This window comes from Mesoplodon mirus (assembly GCF_964341445.2).
Source record: "Mesoplodon mirus genome assembly, chromosome: 18".
Lineage (NCBI taxonomy): Eukaryota > Metazoa > Chordata > Mammalia > Artiodactyla > Ziphiidae > Mesoplodon > Mesoplodon mirus.
The window spans coordinates 17,597,697-17,618,956 of NC_138994.1; the positions used below are offsets into that span (position 1 = coordinate 17,597,697).

General features: G+C 48.5%; 2 protein-coding genes across 3 annotated transcripts; both read right to left on the reverse strand.

Annotated features, from left to right (window-relative positions):
* Positions 1-154: 154 nt before the first annotated feature.
* On the reverse strand, positions 155-3,751 carry CDK3 (cyclin dependent kinase 3). The gene is made up of 7 exons (XM_082605165.1): positions 3,563-3,751; positions 3,136-3,213; positions 2,936-3,056; positions 2,673-2,843; positions 2,489-2,590; positions 2,009-2,212; positions 155-859 (listed from the first exon to the last, which is right to left on the reverse strand). The coding sequence occupies exons 1-7, from the start codon at positions 3,727-3,729 to the stop codon at positions 734-736; spliced, it is 969 nt and encodes a 322-aa protein (XP_082461291.1). The 5' UTR covers positions 3,730-3,751; the 3' UTR covers positions 155-733.
* Positions 3,752-4,464: 713 nt separating this feature from the next.
* TEN1 (TEN1 subunit of CST complex) lies at positions 4,465-21,240 on the reverse strand. Of its 2 annotated transcripts, none has more exons than XM_082605166.1 (4): positions 21,104-21,240; positions 15,094-15,190; positions 11,325-11,482; positions 4,465-4,822 (listed from the first exon to the last, which is right to left on the reverse strand). In XM_082605166.1, exons 2-4 carry the CDS (start codon positions 15,183-15,185, stop codon positions 4,701-4,703), a joined length of 372 nt encoding a protein of 123 aa, XP_082461292.1. In that variant the 5' UTR covers positions 15,186-15,190; positions 21,104-21,240; the 3' UTR covers positions 4,465-4,700. The 2 variants fall into 2 exon arrangements, with proteins under 2 accessions (XP_082461292.1, XP_082461293.1); XM_082605167.1 differs by lacking the exon at positions 21,104-21,240 and adding an exon at positions 20,748-21,004.
* Positions 21,241-21,260: the final 20 nt, after the last annotated feature.

Consider the following 21,260-nt stretch of genomic DNA (forward strand, 5'->3'; position numbering starts at 1 on the left):
AGGCCATGGAGGATGATGCCCTCCCCCTGCTCCCCACCGGCTCAGGGCCTCTCAGTTCAGGCCAGGAACTGTCTTCAGCCCGCTGTCAACCTCCCCCTTGTCAGCAAGTCCCTGGTGTCCCCCCCTGAGCAGAGAAACACTGGAAAACTCAGGAATGCATCAGTTTTATTTTCTGTTCTTAAAGCCAGAAGCAAACAAACGTTAAGCATATCCTAGGTGACAAGACAACTACTTAGAACACGCGGCCTGCCCCAGGATCAGGAAGATGTCCTCTCTCCCTCAGCCCGCTTCCTGTTTAACTTGGGACTCTTAACTGGAACTCAACTCTTCCCCAAACCATTTTAAATCCGGAAGACCAGCCGGGAGAAACCCTTTCCCCCGGGCTCTGGCTCTGCAACTGAGGGCCAGGCAGCTGAAGGGCACTAGGAGGGCCTCACTGGAGGCCCGGGCAGGCTTCCTACTCTCCTCGGTACCTGCCATTCTGGTGCCAGGGGACCCAGCCTCTAACGGACCCCCTCGGGCATGGGGCTTCTGTGCCCCCATCTTGAAACGGCACCGGCAAACCCAACAAACACAGGAACTCGCTAACCTGCTGGCAGGACAAACCCAAACTCAGCCCTCTGACGGCTGATGCCAAATTGCTCTCCCCCCCAGATGTGTCCTCTTTCTTGGGAAGTGAGTGGGGAGGCAGGGGGGCAGCAGCTGGAGAGAGGTTTTGAGGCCTCACACCTTCTCAGCGGCAGAAACGCTCCAGTACACACTGGTGTGGGGCCGGGGAGGTCTCGGTGGACGAGAAGTACGGATGCACAAGGGCGGCCTTGGCTGAGATGCGCCGGCTGGGGTCGTACTGCAGGAGTTGCTGCGGAGGAAGAGGAAGAGGAGGAGGAGAGAGACTGGGCCCAGGGGTGGCCGGGGCTCCAAGCCCCGAAGCAGAGCTGCCGTCACACCCAGACGGCACAAAGCCAGTACCTCCCAGCTTGAGAACCAGTTCTGGACACTCCCGGAATCTGGGGACAAAGACTTCATTCTAGTCCAGCCCTGCTAAGTCACCCCGTCTCCACGTTACTGAGGCTGAGTCAGTCTCGCCTCTTCCTTAGGGAGCTTTCCAGGCTCCAGCCTAGTTCTAGTTGAGACAGACTTTTCTCTAGGTATCAGGATGAGGGAACCAAACCTGTCCGGGGAGCATGCTTGAGGGTGGGGCAGAAACACAGAAATCCCTAAACCTGGCCAGGCTGCGGAAGGACCCCCCTGCCTTAGAGTAGCCAGGATGGAGGGCTAGGAGGCTCCGTGGGAAGTCCACTCCATCCTCCTGGCACTGGGTTGGGAGGCGCACACAGCCCTCTGGAAAGCTGGACACAGAGCCTGAAGATGAACTTCCTGCCCTGCCTTCCTCTGACCCAACACCAGACTAAAGAGAGAAACGTGCTCTGAGTCTTTGTGGGCAAGAATGGACAGCTCTGCCTGAGGCCCTCCAGGCAGCCTTGGCCGGGGCCAGCCCAAGGGGTCAAGAGGGTACAAGCGGAGGGGTGAGTGAGGACTGGGGCAGAGGCCGAGGCAGCGGGGAGCAGCCTGCTCTGAACAGCCTCGTGTGAAGAGTAACCGCTATGGAAGGCATTGCGGGGGTACCGAGGCAGTGGGCGGTGTGGTCCTGCCTGGGAAAGCTTACAGCTTAGATGGGATAATAATGTCCACGAGAAAAAATTACCAAAACACAAGGCAACTAAGAAAAAGGGCACATATCACAGCATAAGAACAAAGCTAACTAGAAGAGAGAAGTTTTAAAAGGGATGATGAACATTGGACCTATCATGGGAGAGGCTTCCAGGTGGAGCAATCAATACACATGGGGACAAGCCAACTGTATAGGAGTCAGAAAAGAGACGAGCTGGGACTCAGAAGGAACCAGGGCTGCATAAGAGGCTAGATGACAAAGGGGACACTTCTAGCAAGAGCAACAGCTGGCGCGAGGAGGTCTTTCTCAGCCTCCCTGCCGCCCACCTGTACCTACCATGAGCAGGTCCTTGCCCTCTGGCTCCAGGTGGGGCACGATCTCCTCCGGCCCCTTCCTGGTCCACTTGGGGAAACTGCCCTTATAGTCAGGCAGCTGGGTGACTCCTGGCCACATGGCTTCACTGGGTGTCCCCAGGGTCCGAAAGATACGAAAGAGTTGGTCAATCTCAGAGTCGCCAGGAAACAGGGCTCTGCGGGTCACCTGGAACGGGGACGGGGAGAAGGTGTGGGGTCTACTCCCTTGTCATGCAGAATCCAATACCAGAAAAGAGGCCAGACCAGGGAGGCACCTCCAAGATATCTTTCCCAGGGCTGTGCTAAAAATCCTGGCCTTTTTTGGAAAACGACCTTAGCCAGTCCCAAACACCCCTTAATCCATTTCTAATAGAATCAGAGCCCCTTCTACCCCCCACCCCAGAGGACCCTGCCTGTGGCCTCCCTGTGGCCTCCCTGTGGCCATGTTTGGCCCTCTCTCTACCATCTCTGCAAAGATGCAACCAATGCTCCAGACATCCACAGCTGTCGAGTAGAACTTGCTTCCCAAGAGGATCTCGGGGGCACGATACCAGAGTGTCACCACCTGTGGGGACAAGAAAACAGCATCATTCAGGGTAGCTGGGTGCACGGGTGACATCCCTTCTCTCCCCTCTGTCCTGCGGTACCTCATGGGTGTAGGTGCGCAGGGGCACCCCGAAGGCCCGAGCCAGTCCAAAGTCAGCCAGCTTGATGGCCCCCAACTCACTGATAAGCAGATTCTGGGGCTTCAGGTCTCGGTGGATGACCCGATGAGAGTGGCAGAAGTTCACCCCCTGCAGCAGCTGGAAGAGGTAGCTCTGGAACAGCGAGCGTGAGAAGGAGCTGGCTGAGCAGAGGCGGGGCCGGCTGAGCGAGCATTCGCTGGTTGCCCCCGTCCCTCCCCCGGTACCTTGACTAAATGCAGGGGGAGCTCGGAGGCTGGGGTGGAGTCCATGTACTTCTTCAGGTCCTGGCTGAGGAACTCAAACACCAGGTAAAGCTTCTTCTCGCTGTGCACCACGTCCAGCAGCCTGGCCGGGCGACACCAGTCACCATGCGGCTCCCAGCCGGGCTGGGAGAGGCCCACTTCCCCACTCCTTCCCGCCTCACCTGACGATGTTGGGATGCTTAAGCTCTTTGAGCAGGGAGATCTCCCTGATGGCGGTGCTCGGGACCCCCTCGGTCTCCCTGGAGAACAGAGTGGTACAGCAGTGGAGGCAGCAGCTGAGCAGGCCCTTCTGCTGGGGGGCGGGGGGCGGGCGGGGTGTGTCACCTCTGTTCCTTATTCCCTAAGGATGCCCACCCCCCTCCCCAGCGATGGGGCTCTGTGCTCCTCGGCACACACCCGTCACCCCCAGCGGCCGGGGGCAAAGCCTGGTCGGGGTGAGGACGCATGACGGCTGCACCTCTGTGGCCCCCGTGTAACTGGGGAGCACTCGGAAAGGAGTGGAACACAAAACCCTGTGATGAGGGATGGATGGGTGGGCTGTGGGTCACCCCTGGACCAGGGGGTCTCAGAGGCCGTCCCAGAACTCACACATCCAGCCTGATCTTCTTGAGGGCCACGAGCTGCCCGGTCTCCTTGTTCTTGGCCTTGTACACCACCCCATAGGTGCCCTCTCCGATCTTCTCCACCTTCTGGAACACATCCATGCCCGCAGAGTCGCCCTGGAAACAGAAGACGCCTGGGGCGTTCGCCCCCATGCCCAGCACCCCCGCTGCCCCTCCAGCCTCTACGGCACAGCCTGCCCGGCCCCTGCCCAGGCCCCCCACCGCCCCCCTGCCCCGCCCCCCACCCCGGCTCCTGAGGCCTGTGGCCCCCAGGGCTCACCCTGCTCTGCCTGCCAGGCCGCCCAGGCCCGGCTCCCACCGCCCACCAAAGCCCCAGCCCCAGCCCCAGCCCAGCCCCGGGAACCTGGTGTGGCGCAGGGATGCCCCTCGCCCAGCCCAGCCCAGGCAGAAAGCCCCAGGCCCTAGGAAGCGGCTGCCCTGAGCCGGGCTACGGAGCACCGGAGGGCCCAAACTTCTCCTGCCCCAGCCCCCGCCCCCGCCCAGCCAGGCCTGGACCCCGGGGGCAGAAGGCTGCCCGGAGGGGCCGCCCAGGGGGGCCAGGGTCAACTCAGGGCAGAGGTCAGGGGTCAGGAAGGGCTTCTGAAGCCACAGTCCTGCCCTAGGCTGCATAGCCAGGGCGAGGTGCTGGGCCTGGCCTGTTTGGGGACGCTTGGCCTCCTGTGAGGGCAGAACCTTGGCAGGAGCAGCCCCCACTGTGTCCCTGGCCCCCCACCAGGTCCTGAGCGCCCCCAGCGCCCTCCCCTCAGGCCCCCAGCCCAGAATTCACCAGAAACCCTGCGCTCCTGCAGCCTCACTGCCGGGCCGGCTGCCTGCTCCGAGGCTCCCCCTGCTGGCCCCTGCCGGCGCTGCACCACGTGCACGCACTGCTCCGTCACACCACATGGCTTTATTCACGAGGACCGTCTGCAACCCTCCAGGACCCACACGGGGCCCAGCCCCCAGGGCCCCAGAGCCCGGCCTCTAATCTCTAGGCTCCCATTTCTGGGGCAATCCCGATGAACAACCCCTCCCCTCTTCTCTCCAGGAAGCTCCTGCATCTTCTCAGCAGCAGCTCCAGCGCGGGGGCGGGGGGCGCGGTTTGCCAGGAGCTGCCGTTTTGCTCTCTACTGGCTGCTGTCCCTCTCTCGCTGGTACAGCCTCTGCTCCCGGATGGCTTGTTCTAACAAGGGGAGATTCATTCCTTCCACACAAGTCAGCACCCGGGCCTTCACCACGCAGCCTCCATCTGAAAGACACAGACACCAAGGCACAGGCAGTGTCAGCAACACACCCTGCAGATGCATTCCAGCCGTTTCCCCTCGACTTGTTCTCGGTCCTGGGTTTTTTTTTTTTTTTTTACGGTACGCGGGCCTCTCACTGTTGTGGCCTCTCCTGTTGCAGAGCACAGGCTCCGGACGCACAGGCTCAGCGGCCATGGCTCACGGGCCCAGGCGCTCCGCGGCATGTGGGATCCTCCCGGACCGGGGCACGAACCCGTGTCCCCTGCATCGGCAGGTGGACTCTCAACCACTGCGCCACCAGGGAAGCCCATCGGTCCTGGGTTTTGACAGAAGAGTCTGACAGGGCACAGGTGAGAAGGATGGTTTACAGAATGCTGACCATTTGCCTACTTGGGCCTCAGAACTGCGGGCCCACCATGCACTACAGGCACATGGCTGAAACTCAGGGGGTAGCCTGAAAATTCCACTCCGGCCCAGAGAGGTGTAGCCTCTACTTCCCTCTTTTGTCATCTTAACTCCTACCAGCTTCTCTGTAGCTCCCAAGTGCCCAGAGTTGAGGAGGGGTCTCAATCACCACCCTAGTTCTCCATTTGTACCAAGGGAAGGGCCCCTTGGCTTCGTAGGGTTCACTGGCATTGGAAATTGGAGCAAAGAGAACCCCATATTTAATCAATCCAAGGGGAGAGTCTGGACTTACAGGGGCAAGTCATCCCACCCTGGACAAGGGGCTGGGGGCGCTTCTAGCAGATGCTGTGGTGAGCTGATGGAAAGGTTTGTCAGTGTTCAGGTGACACCACATAGGAAGGACATCTGGGGTTTGCCCTAATAGGTTGTTTTTGGTTGTTGTATTTTTTTTTTGCACTATGTTCTCTGCTCTCTGTACATTCAATGTTCTAGAACATTATGCCGTCCTCTTTTGATGCCGTTTTGAGATAGAGGCTCTCTCTGGTTAAAGTCTATGCCTAACTTTTCCTCTAGTCTAGGCCACTTTACTGAGTTAACAGAGCCCGGGGGCAGAATTCAGAGAGCTGGACTGTGTAGATTCCAGGCTTCAACACAGGAAGATGAACTCATTTGAAACATGAGGTTGCCTGTGTGTCGTCAGCTTCTGTTGGCCCCAGCGCTGGACTGCAGGGGCTGCATGGCCTAGAATGGGGTGGGGGGGCATGGAACAGTATGTGGATCTGTGGATGGATGTAGACTGTTGATTCTCATCACTCGGGCCTCTTCAGGAATAGCTGGCTCATCTATACTGATCAATCAAACAGGATATTTGCCTAAACTTCATTTGGCACTGAAAGGCCTAGACCTTTTCTTGTGACACATGTGGCCCTAAATAGTTTTCACAGAGCAGCTGCATGTGTTCAGGATGACACAGGGAGAGCAAGGACAAAATCAGAGTGCTCTAATTCACAGTTTAAAATCTCAAAATAGAAGCATAGGTCAAATGTTTCCAAACTCCCTGTATTAAGATTTTCTTACTATTGGACTTAATTTCACAGAACTTTCCTTACAATAATAATGCGTGTCAGCTCTTTCCTCGCCTCAGCCTGGGGAAAGTATCTCTTCGAGATACAGATAGTGAAACATGCTTCTTCCCGTGAATGAAAAAAAGTTATTAAAAATGGAAGTGAACTTTAGAAGTATGATTATCACAGGGACAAATTCGGCAATTCTGTTAGTCCATCTGCAAAAGCTCTGTGTAAATGGAATAAAAGAACGGCATTTGAAGAGTGCTGCAGGGGAGGAGAAAGGAGTTTATGAAGCCAGAGAAATAGTCATTTAGGGGAATCTCTTCTTACAAAGAAAAAGAACCTGCGGCAAAGGAGAAGGGCTGAGGGAATTCCCTGGTGGTCCAGTGGTTAGGACCCTGCGCTTTCACTGCCGAGGGTGTGGGTTCAATCCAGAATGCAGTGGGTTGAGGTGTGAGTCTGAGATAAGGAGGGGTGATATGGAGAACAGATCTTCTTTTAGGAAGTTTGACTGTGGAGGGAGGAGGGTCACAGCTAGGTAGGGATAGAGCTGAACTTGAGCGCTTTATATGCTGGGAGGGAAGAACCAGTGGTAACAGGTTAAGGATTCAGCTGAGAAAGCAAAGCCCCTGCAGGAAGGCAGGCATGCATCACAGCACAGGGGCTGCACCGCAGGCAGGAGGGACCCTCCTCTCTCCCAGACTGGAGGAAAGGGGCTACTGATGGGTGTGGATGCATATAATTTTAGGAGAGGCTGCAGATGTGGCCTCAATTTTACCCGGGGTGTAGGAGGTGAGGTAATTTGCTGGAAGGGACGGGGAGGTGATGACGAAGGGGGTCCTGCGTGAATGCCTGAAATAGCTGTTGCGGGTCAGGGGGAGGGGGGACCAGCCAGGACATGTGGAAGGAATTCTAGGCAGCGTGAAGGGCCCGGAAGAGATAAGAGACCTTGAAACCATTGTGCTAGGAATCCCTGGAGCTTTGTGAACTTTCTCCATGAACAGCTGGGTGGGACCTGAGAGGGTGGGGATTGGGGTTTAAGCAGGGAGGAATGATGGAAGACGAGGGGTTGGAACTTCTGCCAGGAAAGTGGTTGAAACGATAGTGAGGTCAAGCTGGAGAGGAGAGAAGGTGGTCCCGATGGGTGGCGAGGCAGAAAGACACTGAGGATGGAACCTAGTTTCAGGCGGCAGAGGCAGGCGGGTCCGGGTAAGTCAGGCAGCAGTAGGGCGGAGGTGGTACAATTGGCGCCGCAAAGGAGGAGCTGGCAGGATTTCCGTCCCACCTCTGGGTTCTGTGATGGGGCCTGGGAGGCTCCACGTGGGAGGGCGGGAGGGGAACTGCTGCCTGGGGGGAAAGGCCAGGTTTCAGGCAAGTCCCAGAGAAGGGGGCTTGAAGGTTCGAGAGGACACAAGGAAGGCCTGTGAGGGCAGGAAGCAGTCAGGTGAACGGAAACCAGAACAGGTGGGATTTGTGGTGAGAGCTCTGGGGCAGCTTCTTGCTATAGGCGAGTAACCTTCAGCCTGGTCTTCCACGCGGGCCCCTGGAGCAGAGAGGGGCCGAGGCTGTGTCCTCACATCTCAGTCCCTGGACTGGAGGCCCTCGGCCCTGCGGGGTGTCCTGGCCAGGTGGTGTTGGCACATGGCTGGCATTTCTTCTCTTTCATGTGCAAACATTTCAGAAAGGTGCCTTGAGGGGGCCTCTAGTCCATCCTCAGAACTGCCAGCCTTGCCACGGGGCAGGATCCGTGTGTGGTTGACCTTTGTGTCCCCACAGGACTTCAGACCTGGCCGGGGGCCAGACAGGCCACTGCAGGTTGGAGGTCAGCGACCACTGCCAAGCTCAGCCCACACTCTGCCCTCCCTCCTCACCGTCGTCTTTCTTTCCTTGTGTCAGTCTCGAATGTCGAGCATGTAGTCTCAGAAATTAGAAACTGAGGGGAAAATTTTTTTTTTAAGAAACAAGAAACCCTACACATTGTGATGAAAATAATGATAAGTGGTAAACTAGCCAGAGCCTAGGAAGAATCCTGCTGGGTCTGAGGCTTGACTACTGAGGTTCCATTTTTTTGTTTGTTTTTTGGCAAGAACACATCAGAGCAGTACTGTCCGTGCTCTCCTGGTGCATCACACCAGAGGTACACGATCAATCAGTCAGATTTTTGTAATGTTTGATCACCTGAGCTACAGTGTTCCCGGCAAGCTTCCACCTAATGATTTGAGTGGCCAGTGATAACGATCATTGCCTGGATTTATTATTTCCTCGGGGCTTTTAACATGGTCACTTTAGAATTTAATTGTTTCTCCTGCGTTTATTCACTGTGATTCTTCTCTAAAGAACGTTCCCTCCTCCAACCATTTGGTTTCCCTGAAATACAATCCGTTCAGAAAATGGTAGGATAAACTCAAGGGAAGGAAGAGCAGGTTTAATGCAACCAGGAGGAAGCAATTAGCTAATTCCAGACCCAAGTTCTCCAATAAATGGCGTTAAAAAAAGGAAAAAAGGAAGACAGAACTGTTATAGAGGCTTGGGATATGTAACCCAAAGGCAACGCATGGACTTTGTTTGCCTCCTGCTTTTTTTTTTTGCGGTATGCAGGCCTCTCACTGCTGTGGCCTCTCCCGTTGCGGAGCACAGGCTCCGGGGCCATGGCTCACGGGCCCAGCCGCTCCACGGCATGTGGGATCCTCCCAGACCAGGCACGAACCCGTGTCCCCTGCATCGGCAGGCAGACTCTCAACCACTGCGCCACCAGGGAAGCCCTGCCTCCTGCTTTTAAACTAACTTTTTGTAAAAAGCCATTTTGGGGCCGAGGAGGGGAATGAACACAGACAAGGTATGTACTAGAGTATATTAAGGAACAGCTATTCATTTTGTTGGGCGTGATCGTGATGTTAGAGATAGACATTGAGGTATTTATGGATAAATGAAGTGATGTCAGATTTGCTCTAAAATACACCAGCAAAATAAGTAAGTAAATGCGGGCGATGATGACACAACAGTGGAATGTGGATCACTGCTGAATCTGGGTGACGGGTACATGGAGGCTCATTCTACTTTTGTGCTTGTTTGATTTGAAAACATTAAATTAAAAAAGTTATATGGGGCTTCCCTGGTGGCGCAGTGGTTGAGAGTCCGCCTGCCGATGCAGGGGACACGGGTTCGTGCCCCGATCCCGGAAGATCCCACATGCCGCGGAGCGGCTGGGCCCGCGAGCCATGGCCGCGGAGCCTGTGTGTCCGGAGCCTGTGCTCCACAACGGGAGAGGCCACAGCAGTGAGAGGCCCGCGTACAGCAAAAAAAAAAAAAAAAAAAAAAGTTATATGGGTTGAATTTGTACTTTAAAGTTTTTTCCATTTTTCTTCCCACAAATAATTCTAAATGTCTTCTCCAAGTCCCGCCCTGGTCCTGGCCTGATGTCCCACCTTAGTATCAACCCCTCTCTGTATCTGCAATCAGACCTTTGAGTTACAGATACTGGGCAGTTGGCTCCTGAGAGCTCCCAGGGCTCCCTGTAGGGGCCAGGAGTGCAGGAGGGAGTCTCAGGTGATGTGGGCTGCAGTCAAAGTGGAAATGATTTATTCAAGGCCCTTTGTACCCATTTCCACCCCTCCTCCTGATACTTCTCTCAAATCAATTATGAAGGCAGGGACTCTGAGCTCAAAGGCTTAAGCCTGAATAAAAATTAACTTTTATTAAATCAAACATAATTAAAGTAAGCCCCATTTACTTTTTTTCTAGTGCATTTCTTCCAGAGTTAAAAACCACTGCAACTTTTAGAAAGTAAGTTGGGAGTGTAAATCAAGAAACATAAATGTTCATATCCTTTAATGTAGCAATTCCACTTTTAGGAAACTACCCTAAAGAAATAATCAGAAAATGGACAAAGACTGGTACTCTGATCTTGGACAAAGATTGGTAATAGTTAAAGGCTATTAACTACAGCATTTTTAATAAATATCTAGATAGATTGTTTAAACTGTTTTTTCCCTCTGGCTATAAAGCAATACATTTTCACTGTCAAATGCTAATAAAAGTATAAGGAATCCCACAGCCCCACCACCCAGAAATAATTACTATTAACGTTTTGGTAAATAATATTTCAAACTTTTATGTGTATCAAAAATGTCTGTTTAACAAAAATGAGATCATATGATACATACTGTTTTGTAAACTGCTTTTTCTTAGTAAAATACTACGAACATCTTTTCATGTCAACTGATATAAATTTACAACACCATTTTTGATGGCTGTATAATATTCTCCTGGCTGAATATCTCATAGCTTCTTTAACCAATTAATTTACAGTGTACTTATAAGAGCAAAAAATGGAAACAATACAAATGTCTAATGCTTGTGTGAATTAGTATACACATCTAATCTATAAAATATTATACAGCCATTAAATACTATATCTAGAAAACATTTTCAAGACACGGGGGATTGCTTATGATATAATGTTAAATGAAAATAACCAGATACAACATGTTATAGTTACATAAAGCATGTAAAGGAAAATGGCACAGTGACAGCCAGAGAGGGAGGCAAAGAATACAAGTACCTAGGTTTTAAAGGGCAAGCTTCAACACTTGATGCCATAGAGATTCTCCCAGGTTTCTTCTGTTCCTTCCCTTGTGTTTTATTTCTCTTACCCTGACTTCCTGGCCTGTTACTCCAGCCCCATACTCTCTGAGCCTTAGTTTTCTCATCTATGAAATAGCCATAAGATGACTCATTAAGGGCTGGTGAGCGATTCAAAAAGATTTAAGCAAACCTCCTAATACCAGGCCTGGCATGTTGTAGGCCTTCAGAAATTAATGATTTCTCTCCCCCCTTTCTCGCTTCCCTACGGCAGGTCCACCTCAAGCCCAATCACATCTCTTTCCTATGAGTCCCTATAACTCGTGGGCTGATTTGGAAGGAATGTTAACCCCAATGAGGGACCCGTGCTGGGTCAGAAGCCAAGTCCAGGCACCCAAAAGACTGCCCCACTCAGGACCCAGAGTGAAAAAGGGTGTGTGAAGCCAAGGCTTACCCTTCTGGTGCTCCAGCTCCCCAAGGACCATGTAGAGGGAGCCCACCTGGGCTTGGAACGGTTCCACCAACTTGGTACAGACGAGGATCGGGTGCTGGTCAGATCTGTGCTGAGCCATCAGGGTCACTCGGGACTTTGTCATGTCGTAGCTGTACAACCTGGAGGTCAGGTAAGTGTGATCATTTCCATCCATAGACAGAACCAACCCAAAGCTTAAAAGGTTCTGGGAGGCCAATACATCCATGGAAAAATGTTCAACCTCACTCGGATCAGAGAAATTAAAGTGGCAGCAACAGAAAAGGTTAATTAGGTCTACATAACTGAGGTATAAATTACATGCATTAAAAGGGACCTGTTCATTGACTGTTGACAAAAGTATACACTGTGTAACCAGCACCCCAATCAAGCTTTGGTACATTTCCATCACCCCCAAAAGTCCCCTTGTGCCCCTCTGAACTCAGTCTCCCCACCTCCCACCCCAGGCAACCACTGATCTGCTCTTGGTCTCCACAGGTGAGTTTTCCTACTCAAGCACCTCATGTAAATGGAATCCTAACAGCATGAATTCTTCTGTGTCTAGCCTCTTTCACTCAGCATAATGGTTTGGAGACCCATTTATGCTGTTGGGTAAATCAGTAGTTTGTTCCTTTTTATTGCTTGGCAGCACTCAGTTGAATGGATCAATAAATTATTATTATCCTCACCAGCTGATTTGGTTTGCTTACAGACTTGTGCTGACATATGTTTTCATTTCTCGTGGGGAAATACCCAAGTGGGATTTCTGGGTCATATGGTCAATCTGTTTGTTTAAAGGAAATTGCCAAATTGTTTTTCAAAGTGATTGTGCCACTTTACTTTCCCCCCAGCAACATGTGAGGGTTCTAGTCATTCCAAATCCTTGTCAGCACAGGATACGGTCAGTCTTTTTAATTTTAGCCACTCTAGTGGGCATGAAATACCATACCATTGTGGTTTTAATTTGCATTTCCCTAATGACACATGATGTTGAACAAATTTTCATATGTTTATTTGCCCTCTGTATATCTTCCTTGGCAGTGTCTTGTTTAAATCTTTTACCCATTTAAAAATTAAGTTCTTTGTCTTCTTATTGGGTTATGTGAGTTCTTTGTTTATTCTAGGTACAAATCATTTGTTGAATATAGATAATATACACACACATGTTCACTTATTTTTTACCAGTTCGTGGCTTGCCTTTTAATCTTCTTAATGGTAGCTTTTGATGAGAAGCTTTTAATTTTGTTGAAGTCCAATTTATTCATTATTTTTCTTTTATGGTTTTTGTTTTGTTTTGTTTTGAATATTTATTTATTTATTTGGCTGCGCCGGGTCTTAGTTGCGGCCTGCAGGATCTAGTTCCCTGACCAGGGGTCGGACCTGGGCCCCCTGCATTGGGAGCTTGGAGTCTTACCCACTGAACCACCAGGGAAGTCCCTATGGTTTTTGTTTTCTGAGTCTAAGAAATCTTTGCCTATCTCAAGGTGTATGTGAAGGTTTTCTCCTGTTTTCTTCTAAAGATTTTATAGTTTTAGCTTGTTCATTTATGATCCAGTCAGAATGATTTTTTTTTTGGTATGCTGTGGGGTAGGGATCAAGGTGTTTTTTTACCCTCATAAAAATATCCAGTAGTTCCAGCACCATTTGTTGAAATGACTATACTTTCCCCACTGAATTAAGTTGATGTCTCTGCTGAAAATCAATTGCTTTTGGTTAAATAAATAGATGTGGTTAAATAAATTATGGTATGTCTATGCAATGAAATAAAATGGATCTATTTAAAGTGATGATATAGATTTACATATTTGGCAAGGAACTAGGTCTACCATACACAGTTAAGTATGGTACAATATAGTAATATAATAGGATCTCATCTAGCTTAAAATATTTATACATGTATGTATATATATGTCTCCAAGATGGTCCCCAATGATTCTTATCTCCTGGCATCCGCATCCCTGTGTAGTCCCTACCACCCTGACTAGCGCTGACCTGTGTAACCAATAAAACATTGCAGAGATGACCTAGAGTGATTTCTGAGGTTAGGTCATTGACATTGTAGCTTTCTCTTTGCCCTCTCTGTTGAGTCACTCCTTCTGGTGAAAGCCAGCTGCCATGTTATCAAGACTCTCAAGCAGCCATATAGAAAAATCCGTATTGAGGAAGTGAGCCTTTTGACAACAGGCAGCACAAAATTGCCAAACATGTGAATGAGTCATCGTAGAATCAGATCCTCCAGGTCCACGCCAGCCTTCAGATGCTGGCAGCCCTGGCTAACATCTGGACTGCAATCTTCAAAGTCAATCTGAGACAGAACCACCCAGCTAAGCCACGCCCACATTCCTGACACTCAGTAAGTATGAAAAAATAAGCATTTATTGTTATTGTAAGCCACTTAATTTTGGGGTGAGTTGTTACACAGCAATATGTGACTAACACAGTATATATGTATATACACATATTGTGTATATACACACCCACCCACATATACACACAAACACACATGAAAAAGCATGTAATCACCAAAAGGTTAGCAGTGGGTGGTTGTCCAGACAGTGGAATTACCGATGATTTTTACCTGCTTTCTTTACACCCTTACGGATTGTCTACATTTTTTACAATGAATATGTATTAATTTTTTAGCATTTAAAAATTATTAGGGGGGCTTCCCTGGTGGCGCAGTGGTTGAGAGTCCGCCTGCCGATGCAGGGGACACGGGTTCGTGCCCCGGTCCGGGAAGATCCCACATGCCGTGGAGCGGCTGGGCCTGTGAGCCACGGCCGCTGAGCCTGCACGTCTGGAGCCTGTGCTCCGCAACAGGAAAGGCCCGCGTACCGGAAAAAAAAAAATTATTAGGGACTTCCCTGGTGGTGCAATGGTTAAGAATCCGCCTGCCAATGCAAGGGACACGGGTTTGATCCCCGGTCCGGGAAGGTCCCACATGCCACGGAGCAACTAAGCCCCTGCGCCACAACTACTGAGCCTGGCCTCTAGAGCCCGCGAGCCACAACTACTGAAGCCCGCGCGCCTAGAGCCCGTGCTCCACAACAAGAGAAACCACCGCAATGAGAAGCCCGCACACTGCAACAAAGAGTAGCCCCCGCTCGCCGCAACTAGAGAAAGCCTGCACGCAGCAACGAAGATGCAATAAATAAATAAAAATAAATAAATTTATTTAAAAACACAAAAATAATTAGATAAAATTATGACTATTTTAATTTTTTAAATAATTTTGAAAATATATAATAATAAATAATTTAAAATGTAAAAATAAGTGATTTTTTTAGTAATTAAAAATATGTACTTTAGGGGACTTCCCTGGTGGCGCAGGGGTTGGGAGTCTGCCTGCCAGTGCAGGGGACACAGGTTCCAGCCCTCCGGGAGGATCCCACATGCTGCAGAGTGGCTGGGCCCGTGTGCCACGGTGGCTGATCCTGGGCGCCCACGGGCCACAGCTGCTGAGCCTGCGCGCCACAACTGCTGGGGCCCACGTGCCTGTAGCCCGTGCTCCGAACGGGAGAGGCCACCGAGGTGAGGGGCCAGCGCACCGCAGCAAGGAGTGGCCCTGGCTTGACGCGGCTGGGGGGAGCCCGCGTGCAGCGGCAAGGACCCAACACAGCCAAAAATAAATAAATAAGATAAATTTATTAAAAAAATATATATACTTTAAAAATAATTTTTAAAATATTATAATTTTTAAAAAAGACTAATTTTTTTAAAACATCCCCCCACCGTGTGAAAACAACATTCTCACCTGCCAAACGTCCTCAGTGTGTCCCCATCAGGAACTTGGCAGGCACTGACCTCCCAGGGGAAGTAATAGATCCCAGGATTGGGCAGCATCATTGCTCCTGTAACCAAATAGTTGAGATGGATTTTTGAAGATTCCTGACAAACCAAGCCAACCACAAGATGGAGATTAACAGACATGAGACCAGCAACAACTGAAAAGGTAGTTCCAGGGGGTGGTGTTTTAAAATTTAAAAAGATTTTTTGATAGGTTTATGCATTCACATATTAAAAAAAAAATATATATATATATATATATATACACAAAAGATCTATGTGGAAAGTGTATTATTTCCACTCTAATTCCCATGCAGCCCATTCCCTCCCCAAGCCCCTAAACCTGGGATTGGTAAATGACCTCTGTCACAACTACCAAACTCTGCCATTACAGTATGAAAACAAAGACAATAAATAACGAATGAGTGTACCTTATTTCCTTCAACCTTTATTTACAAAAACATGTCATGAGTTGTCTTGGCCTATGCTGATGTTTGCCAACCCCTGCCCTGAGGGGACCATTTCCATAAATTTTTATTTATCTTTTCATTATGCAAATAAGGACAAATATGAGTATATATTTATTTCCCTTATACTATAGTATACATATTGTTCTTGATTTTTTTTCACTTAATATATTTTGACACTTTCATAGTTGTATATAAAGGGAGTCTTCACATTTTTTAAATAAACTTTTTATTTTAGAATGGTTTTCATTTATTTTTTTTAAAAACCTGTAAAGATGGTACAGAGAATTCCTATAAACATCACATCCAGTTTTCCCTATAATTAACATCTTACATTAGTATGACACATTTGTCACGATTAATCAGCCCGTATCAATATGGTACTATTAACTCAACTCCATACTTTATTTGGATTTCACTGGTTTTTCCCTAATGTCTCTTTCCTGTTCCAGAGTCCCCTCCAGAATCCCACATTACATTTTCTTTTTTTTAAATAAATTTTATTTGTTTATCTTATTTTTGGCTGCGTTGGGTCTTCGTTGCTGCACGCAGGCTTTCTCTAGCTGCGGCGAGCGGGGGCTACTCTTCATTGCGGTGCACGAGCTTCTCATTGTGGTAGCTTCTCTTGTTGCGGAACATGGGCTCTAGGCTCACAGGCTTCAGTATTTGCGGCACACAGGCTCAGTAGTTGTGGCTCTCAGGCTCTAGAGTGCAGGCTCAGTTGTTGTGGCCCACGGGCTTAGTTGCTCCGCGACATGTGGGATCTTCCTGGACCAGGGCTCGAACCCGTGTCCCCTGCATTGGCAGGCAGATTCTTAACCACTGCGCCACCAGGCAAGTCCTAGAATCTTTTTAAAAGTAATTTTTCTACTCTCACTACGTATAAGCTAAGCTATAAGTAACTATATCATTAAATTTATTTTTATTTTTAAAATGACCATGCAGTAGCATTTGACTCTTTGTGGGGTTAGGGTTGGGGGAGATACTCTTTTGTAAATTTTAACCTCAATTTCTTCTTCAAACAAAAGCTGCTATGTGTTTGTTAAGACACTTCTGTTAAATAAGCACAGCTGGCTCCATAAATCATTATCCATACATTATCACACATTCAGGAAAGTTTCTGAGAAGACATATCAGGACAGGCTTCTCTTGTGGGTCAACTGGATTTCAAATACTCTCTCTAGAAGTCTGAGTAATGGTACAATCTGTACTTCAAGCCTTGCCCTTTTCATTCCCCAAGGCAAAATATCTTCTAGGAGAAAAAAATCCATGGTATGAAGAAGAGAAATATGCTTCTTTTTAACAACTGGGAGGTTTGAAAATACTGTACAGGAAGGATGGTGAACCAATCTGACTGCTTCTTTCATCTTTTCTGAAGCAACTGTCAAGATTTCTGTAGTGGGATTGAAGGTCAGAGAAGTAATACTTATAACTAAGTTCATCATAGCTTTTATCGGCTTTGGGTTTGTTTCTTGGGGACAAGAAACTTGATTGTATATGTTTATCACCCCACAATTAGAATAGGTTACTGGTTTATCATAAAAGGATATAATTCAGGAACAGCCAGAGAGAAGAGGTGCATAGAACACGGTAGGTGGGGAGGGGTGTGGAGCTTCCATGCCCTCTCTGAGCTTTGCCACTTTCCCAGCCCCTCCCTGTGTTCACCAACCCAGAAGCCATTCATCAATGTGTTTAAAGTTACAAGTCTTTGTTAGTCTATATTATACAGTGAATCTCCAACATTAAAACTCGAGTTATGCCACATGATTTGACCTATGGCCTAAAAAGATTCTATCACCTGGGGATTATTTCCAATTTTAAGTGTAATCTCAACTAAATGAGTTTTACAGTAACCAAGTAAAATGATTATTTTACTATGCCTTTAAAAGTTTTGCAATCACCAGAGTAAAAATGGATTCAGGGAAGAATCACTGATGCACCACCACATCACCACTGGATGCAAAAAGTACTGGGTAAAAGTTTGATGAAGACCCGGCATATTTACATGGTCTCAACAGTATCTCCCCCACAGATTACTTATTAATTCAAAGGGAAAAATGGTCCACTTCACAGTGAAGAAAATTAGCAAATACAACCTTCATGTGCCTTCTGGATGTGATGCACTGAGAAGGATACATTGTTTCTGTGATATTCCTGTAAAAAAATGTATAATCTGAATCTAATCACCAAGAAATATCACACAAATCTGAATTGAGAGACATTCTACACAGCAACTGGTTTATATGCTCCAAAAGTGTCAAAATCACAGAAGATAAAGAAATTGCTCCAGTTAAAGGAGGCTAAAGTGATAGGACAACTGTTATGGGTGGAATTGTGTCCCCGCAAAAAGAGATGTTGAAGTCCTAACCCCCAAGGACCTCAGCATGTGACCTTATTTAGAAAGAGGGTCTTACAGAGGTAACCAAGTTAAAATGAGGTCATTACTGAAGGCCTAATCTGACTAGTGCCCTTATAAAAAGGGGAAAGTTTGGACAGAGACAGACATGCACAAAGGGAGGAGGCCAGGTGAAGGTGAAGGCAGAGATTGGGGTGATATGTATACAAGCCAAGAAAAGCCAAAGATTGCCAGCAAACTATCAGAAGCTAAGAGAGAGGCATAGAGCAGATCTCACTCATAGCCTCAGAAGAAGCAACTCTGCCGATGCCTTGATCATGGACTTCTAGCCTCCAGAACTGTGAGACAACAAGTTTCTGTTGTTTAAGCCACCCGGTCTGTGGTACTTTGTTATGGTACTTCCAGCAAACTAATACAACTAAATATAATTCAGGATCCTGGATTGGACCTTGGCTGGGAGAAAAAATTGTGATAAGGGACTTTATTTGACAATTGTAAATCCACAGAAAGGTCTGTAGATTAGGTAACAGTATTGTATCAACGTTAAGTTTCCTTAATTTGATAACTGCTGTTCTCCTGTTCTCTTTGTCCATTTAGGTGGATCCTTGGGAGGGAGAGGAAATAGGCACAGGAGGACGATGTTTTAACCAGAACCAAGTTCCATGGCTTTAATACCACCTCCAAGCCACCCTTCTCCATCCCTGATTGGCTCAAGCCCAGGAGTCATTCTTTGTTGTTGTTTTTTTTCCAGGAGTCATTCTTGATGTGTCCCTTTCTCTCATGGTTGCATCCAATCCATCACAAATTTCTGTCAGTTCTACCTCAAAATACATATTGAATCTATCCACTTCCCTCCATCTCCATGGTCATCACTCCATCCAGGCCTTTACCGCCTTTATAACTGGTCTCTTTGTTTCCACTCTTTTCCTTCTACAGTCCATTCTCTTCATAACAACCAGGGTGATATTTTATTGTATTTTTAAAATAAATTTATTTTTTATTTATTTAGTTTTGGCTGTGTTGGGTCTTTGCTGCTGCACACAGGCTGTCTCTAGTTGTGGTGAGCGGGGGCTACTCTTTGCTGCGGTGTGCGGGCTTCTCATTATGGTGGCTTCTCTTGTTGTGGAGCACGGGCCCTGGGCGCTCGGGCTCAGTAGTTGTGGCTCACAGGCTCTAGAGCACAGGCTCAGTAGTTGTGGCGCATGGGCTTTGTTGCTCCGAAGCATGTGGGATCTTCCTGGACCAGGGATCAAACCTGTGTCCCCTGCATTGGCAGGTGGATTCTTAACCACTGTGCCACCAGGGAAGTCCCCAGAGTGATATTTTAAAATAGAAAACATGCCACAGGAGTATTTTTTGCTAAAGCCTCAAGCCTGAATCTTATAAAGCCTCTAGATCTAACCAACAGCTTATAGAAAATACAGAAATAGAGGAACATGTTCAAGATATCACAGAGAGGGAAATTGTGGGCAAGTCACATGAAAAACAACCTAGCTTTTTCAATAAATAAATCGAAGAAAAAATCAATGTCTAGTGGAAACCTATACATTAAAAGAAGCTTAAGATTCTTATCAACCAACTGCAATGTGTAGACCTCGTTTGGACCCTGATTTGAATGAACCAACTGCAGACAATTTTTTACAAAGCAGTCAGAGAAATCTGAATACTGATTGGATCTGTTGAGGTAGGAGATAGATGGGCCGGACAGCTGGGGTTTGTCAAGTGGAGTAAAACTGAAGCTTTGTTCTCACCCAGACACTCCAAGGACAAAGCTAGTGGCAGAAGCTGAGCTCTGCTAAGTAAAGAGGTAAGATGACCACTCCTGAGGTTAAGGAAAACTTCCCTGTCTGCACATGCGCAGGAAGCCTCCTTGGGATTCAAAAAGGGACGCGGCGGGGGGCGGGTGGGGGTGGCTTCCCTGGTGGCGCAGTGGTTAAGAATCCGCCCGCCAATGCAGGGGACTACGGGTTCGATCCCTGGTCAGGGAAGATCCCACATGAAGCCAAGCGACCAAGCCCGTGCGCCACAACTACTGAGCCTGCGCTCTAGAGCCCGTGAGCCATAATGTGGGCTACTGAGCCCACATGCCACAACTACTGAAGCCCGCGCGCCTGGAGTCCGTGCTCCACAACAAGAGAAGCCACCGCAATGAGAAGCCCACGCACCGCAATGAAGAGTATTCCCCATTCGCTGCAACTAGAGAAAGCCCGCGTGCAGCAACGAAGACCCAACACAGCCAAAAATAAATAAATTTATTAAAAAAAAAAACTAATCTTGATTAGTTTTTTGGTGCTCCCTGTACTGTGTCTGAGGGGAATGCCTCACTCATCTTACCCTATTCTCAGTACTGTTATTAAAAATTGATGCGTCAGTTTTACAAACAAGTTTTTAAAAAACTATTAACACTATTAAAAGTGTATAGTTTTAAAAAATGGGATTAGTATGTTGTTTAAAGTTACAAAGGTAAATGAGAGATAAAGGAGATGGGTAGCGTACCACACCTTCGTTACCATGGCATGAGGTCAAAAGGTAACTAAAATGAGCAAATCAAGAAATAGCTTGAGAGTATTTTACTTCGATGTTCTTTAGGAAACAAAACTAGAAACAATTTATTATGGTTAAAGTGGCTGCCTCTGAGGATGGGGAACTTCTGCTTTTCATTACAAATCCTCTTACACTAGCTTTTTTCAGCGTGTGCTTTTACTACTTTGATGACGATAATTGTGAAAACAAAAAAGTCTCCTTTCCAAGACCTCTAAGCACACTGCCAGTTCCGTCTCACTCTAAGTCCAAACTCACCCCATAAACAGGGGGGAGCGCCCCCAATTCCACACTCAGCTCCCCGCGGCCCACGCCTCTGGCAGCAAAGATGCCGTTATCTTAACAAACGATAGTTGGAGCCTCTCCCCGGTGCGACCCTCGTTCCCGTCCTTTTTTTCTCCAATCTTGGAAGGTTTTGGGAAACCCTACGACCTCCCCAGTAACTCGGAAAAGCACGCGGGTTCCCAGCCTCAAGCCTTGAGTCTCCTCCCACCTCTCATTCCCTGGGATGCCTTAGCGCGCGGACCCGGAAGCGGCGGGGTGGCCGCGTCCCGAGGCGCAGGCGCAGTCCTCCTCAGCCTCGTTGTCCCGCCCCTTCCCAACCACTCGCGAACCTTTCTGGGCCTCCTGGCCTTGGGTTCCCTCTTTCCGCTCAGCGTGACCACGTGACGAGGGAGGGGCGGGTTGCGGGGAGCGCTTCGCTTTCCCCCCCAGGGCAATTTCTTGACCTTATTCCGGGGTCTCCTTGCCGGGCGCCGCTCAGAGGCTACC

What these genes read in the sequence shown, in the direction of transcription:
- CDK3 (XM_082605165.1), bottom strand. Translation starts at nt 3,729, where the DNA reads ATGGGGGCGAACGCCCCAGGCGTCTTCTGTTTCCAGGGCGACTCTGCG. An exon ending in AAGAAGATCAGGCTGGATGT is followed by an intron (nt 3,214 to 3,562) that starts GTGAGTTCTGGG and finishes TCTGTTCTCCAG; the next exon opens with GGAGACCGAGGGGGTCCCGA. An exon ending in TCCCCCTGCATTTAGTCAAG is followed by an intron (nt 2,844 to 2,935) that starts GTACCGGGGGAG and finishes TCGCTGTTCCAG; the next exon opens with AGCTACCTCTTCCAGCTGCT.
- TEN1 (XM_082605166.1), bottom strand. Translation starts at nt 15,185, where the DNA reads ATGATGCTGCCCAATCCTGGGATCTATTACTTCCCCTGGGAGGTCAGT. An exon ending in ACACTGAGGACGTTTGGCAG is followed by an intron (nt 11,483 to 15,093) that starts GTGAGAATGTTG and finishes CCTGACCTCCAG; the next exon opens with GTTGTACAGCTACGACATGA. An exon ending in GGAGCTGGAGCACCAGAAGG is followed by an intron (nt 4,823 to 11,324) that starts GTAAGCCTTGGC and finishes TGTGTCTTTCAG; the next exon opens with ATGGAGGCTGCGTGGTGAAG.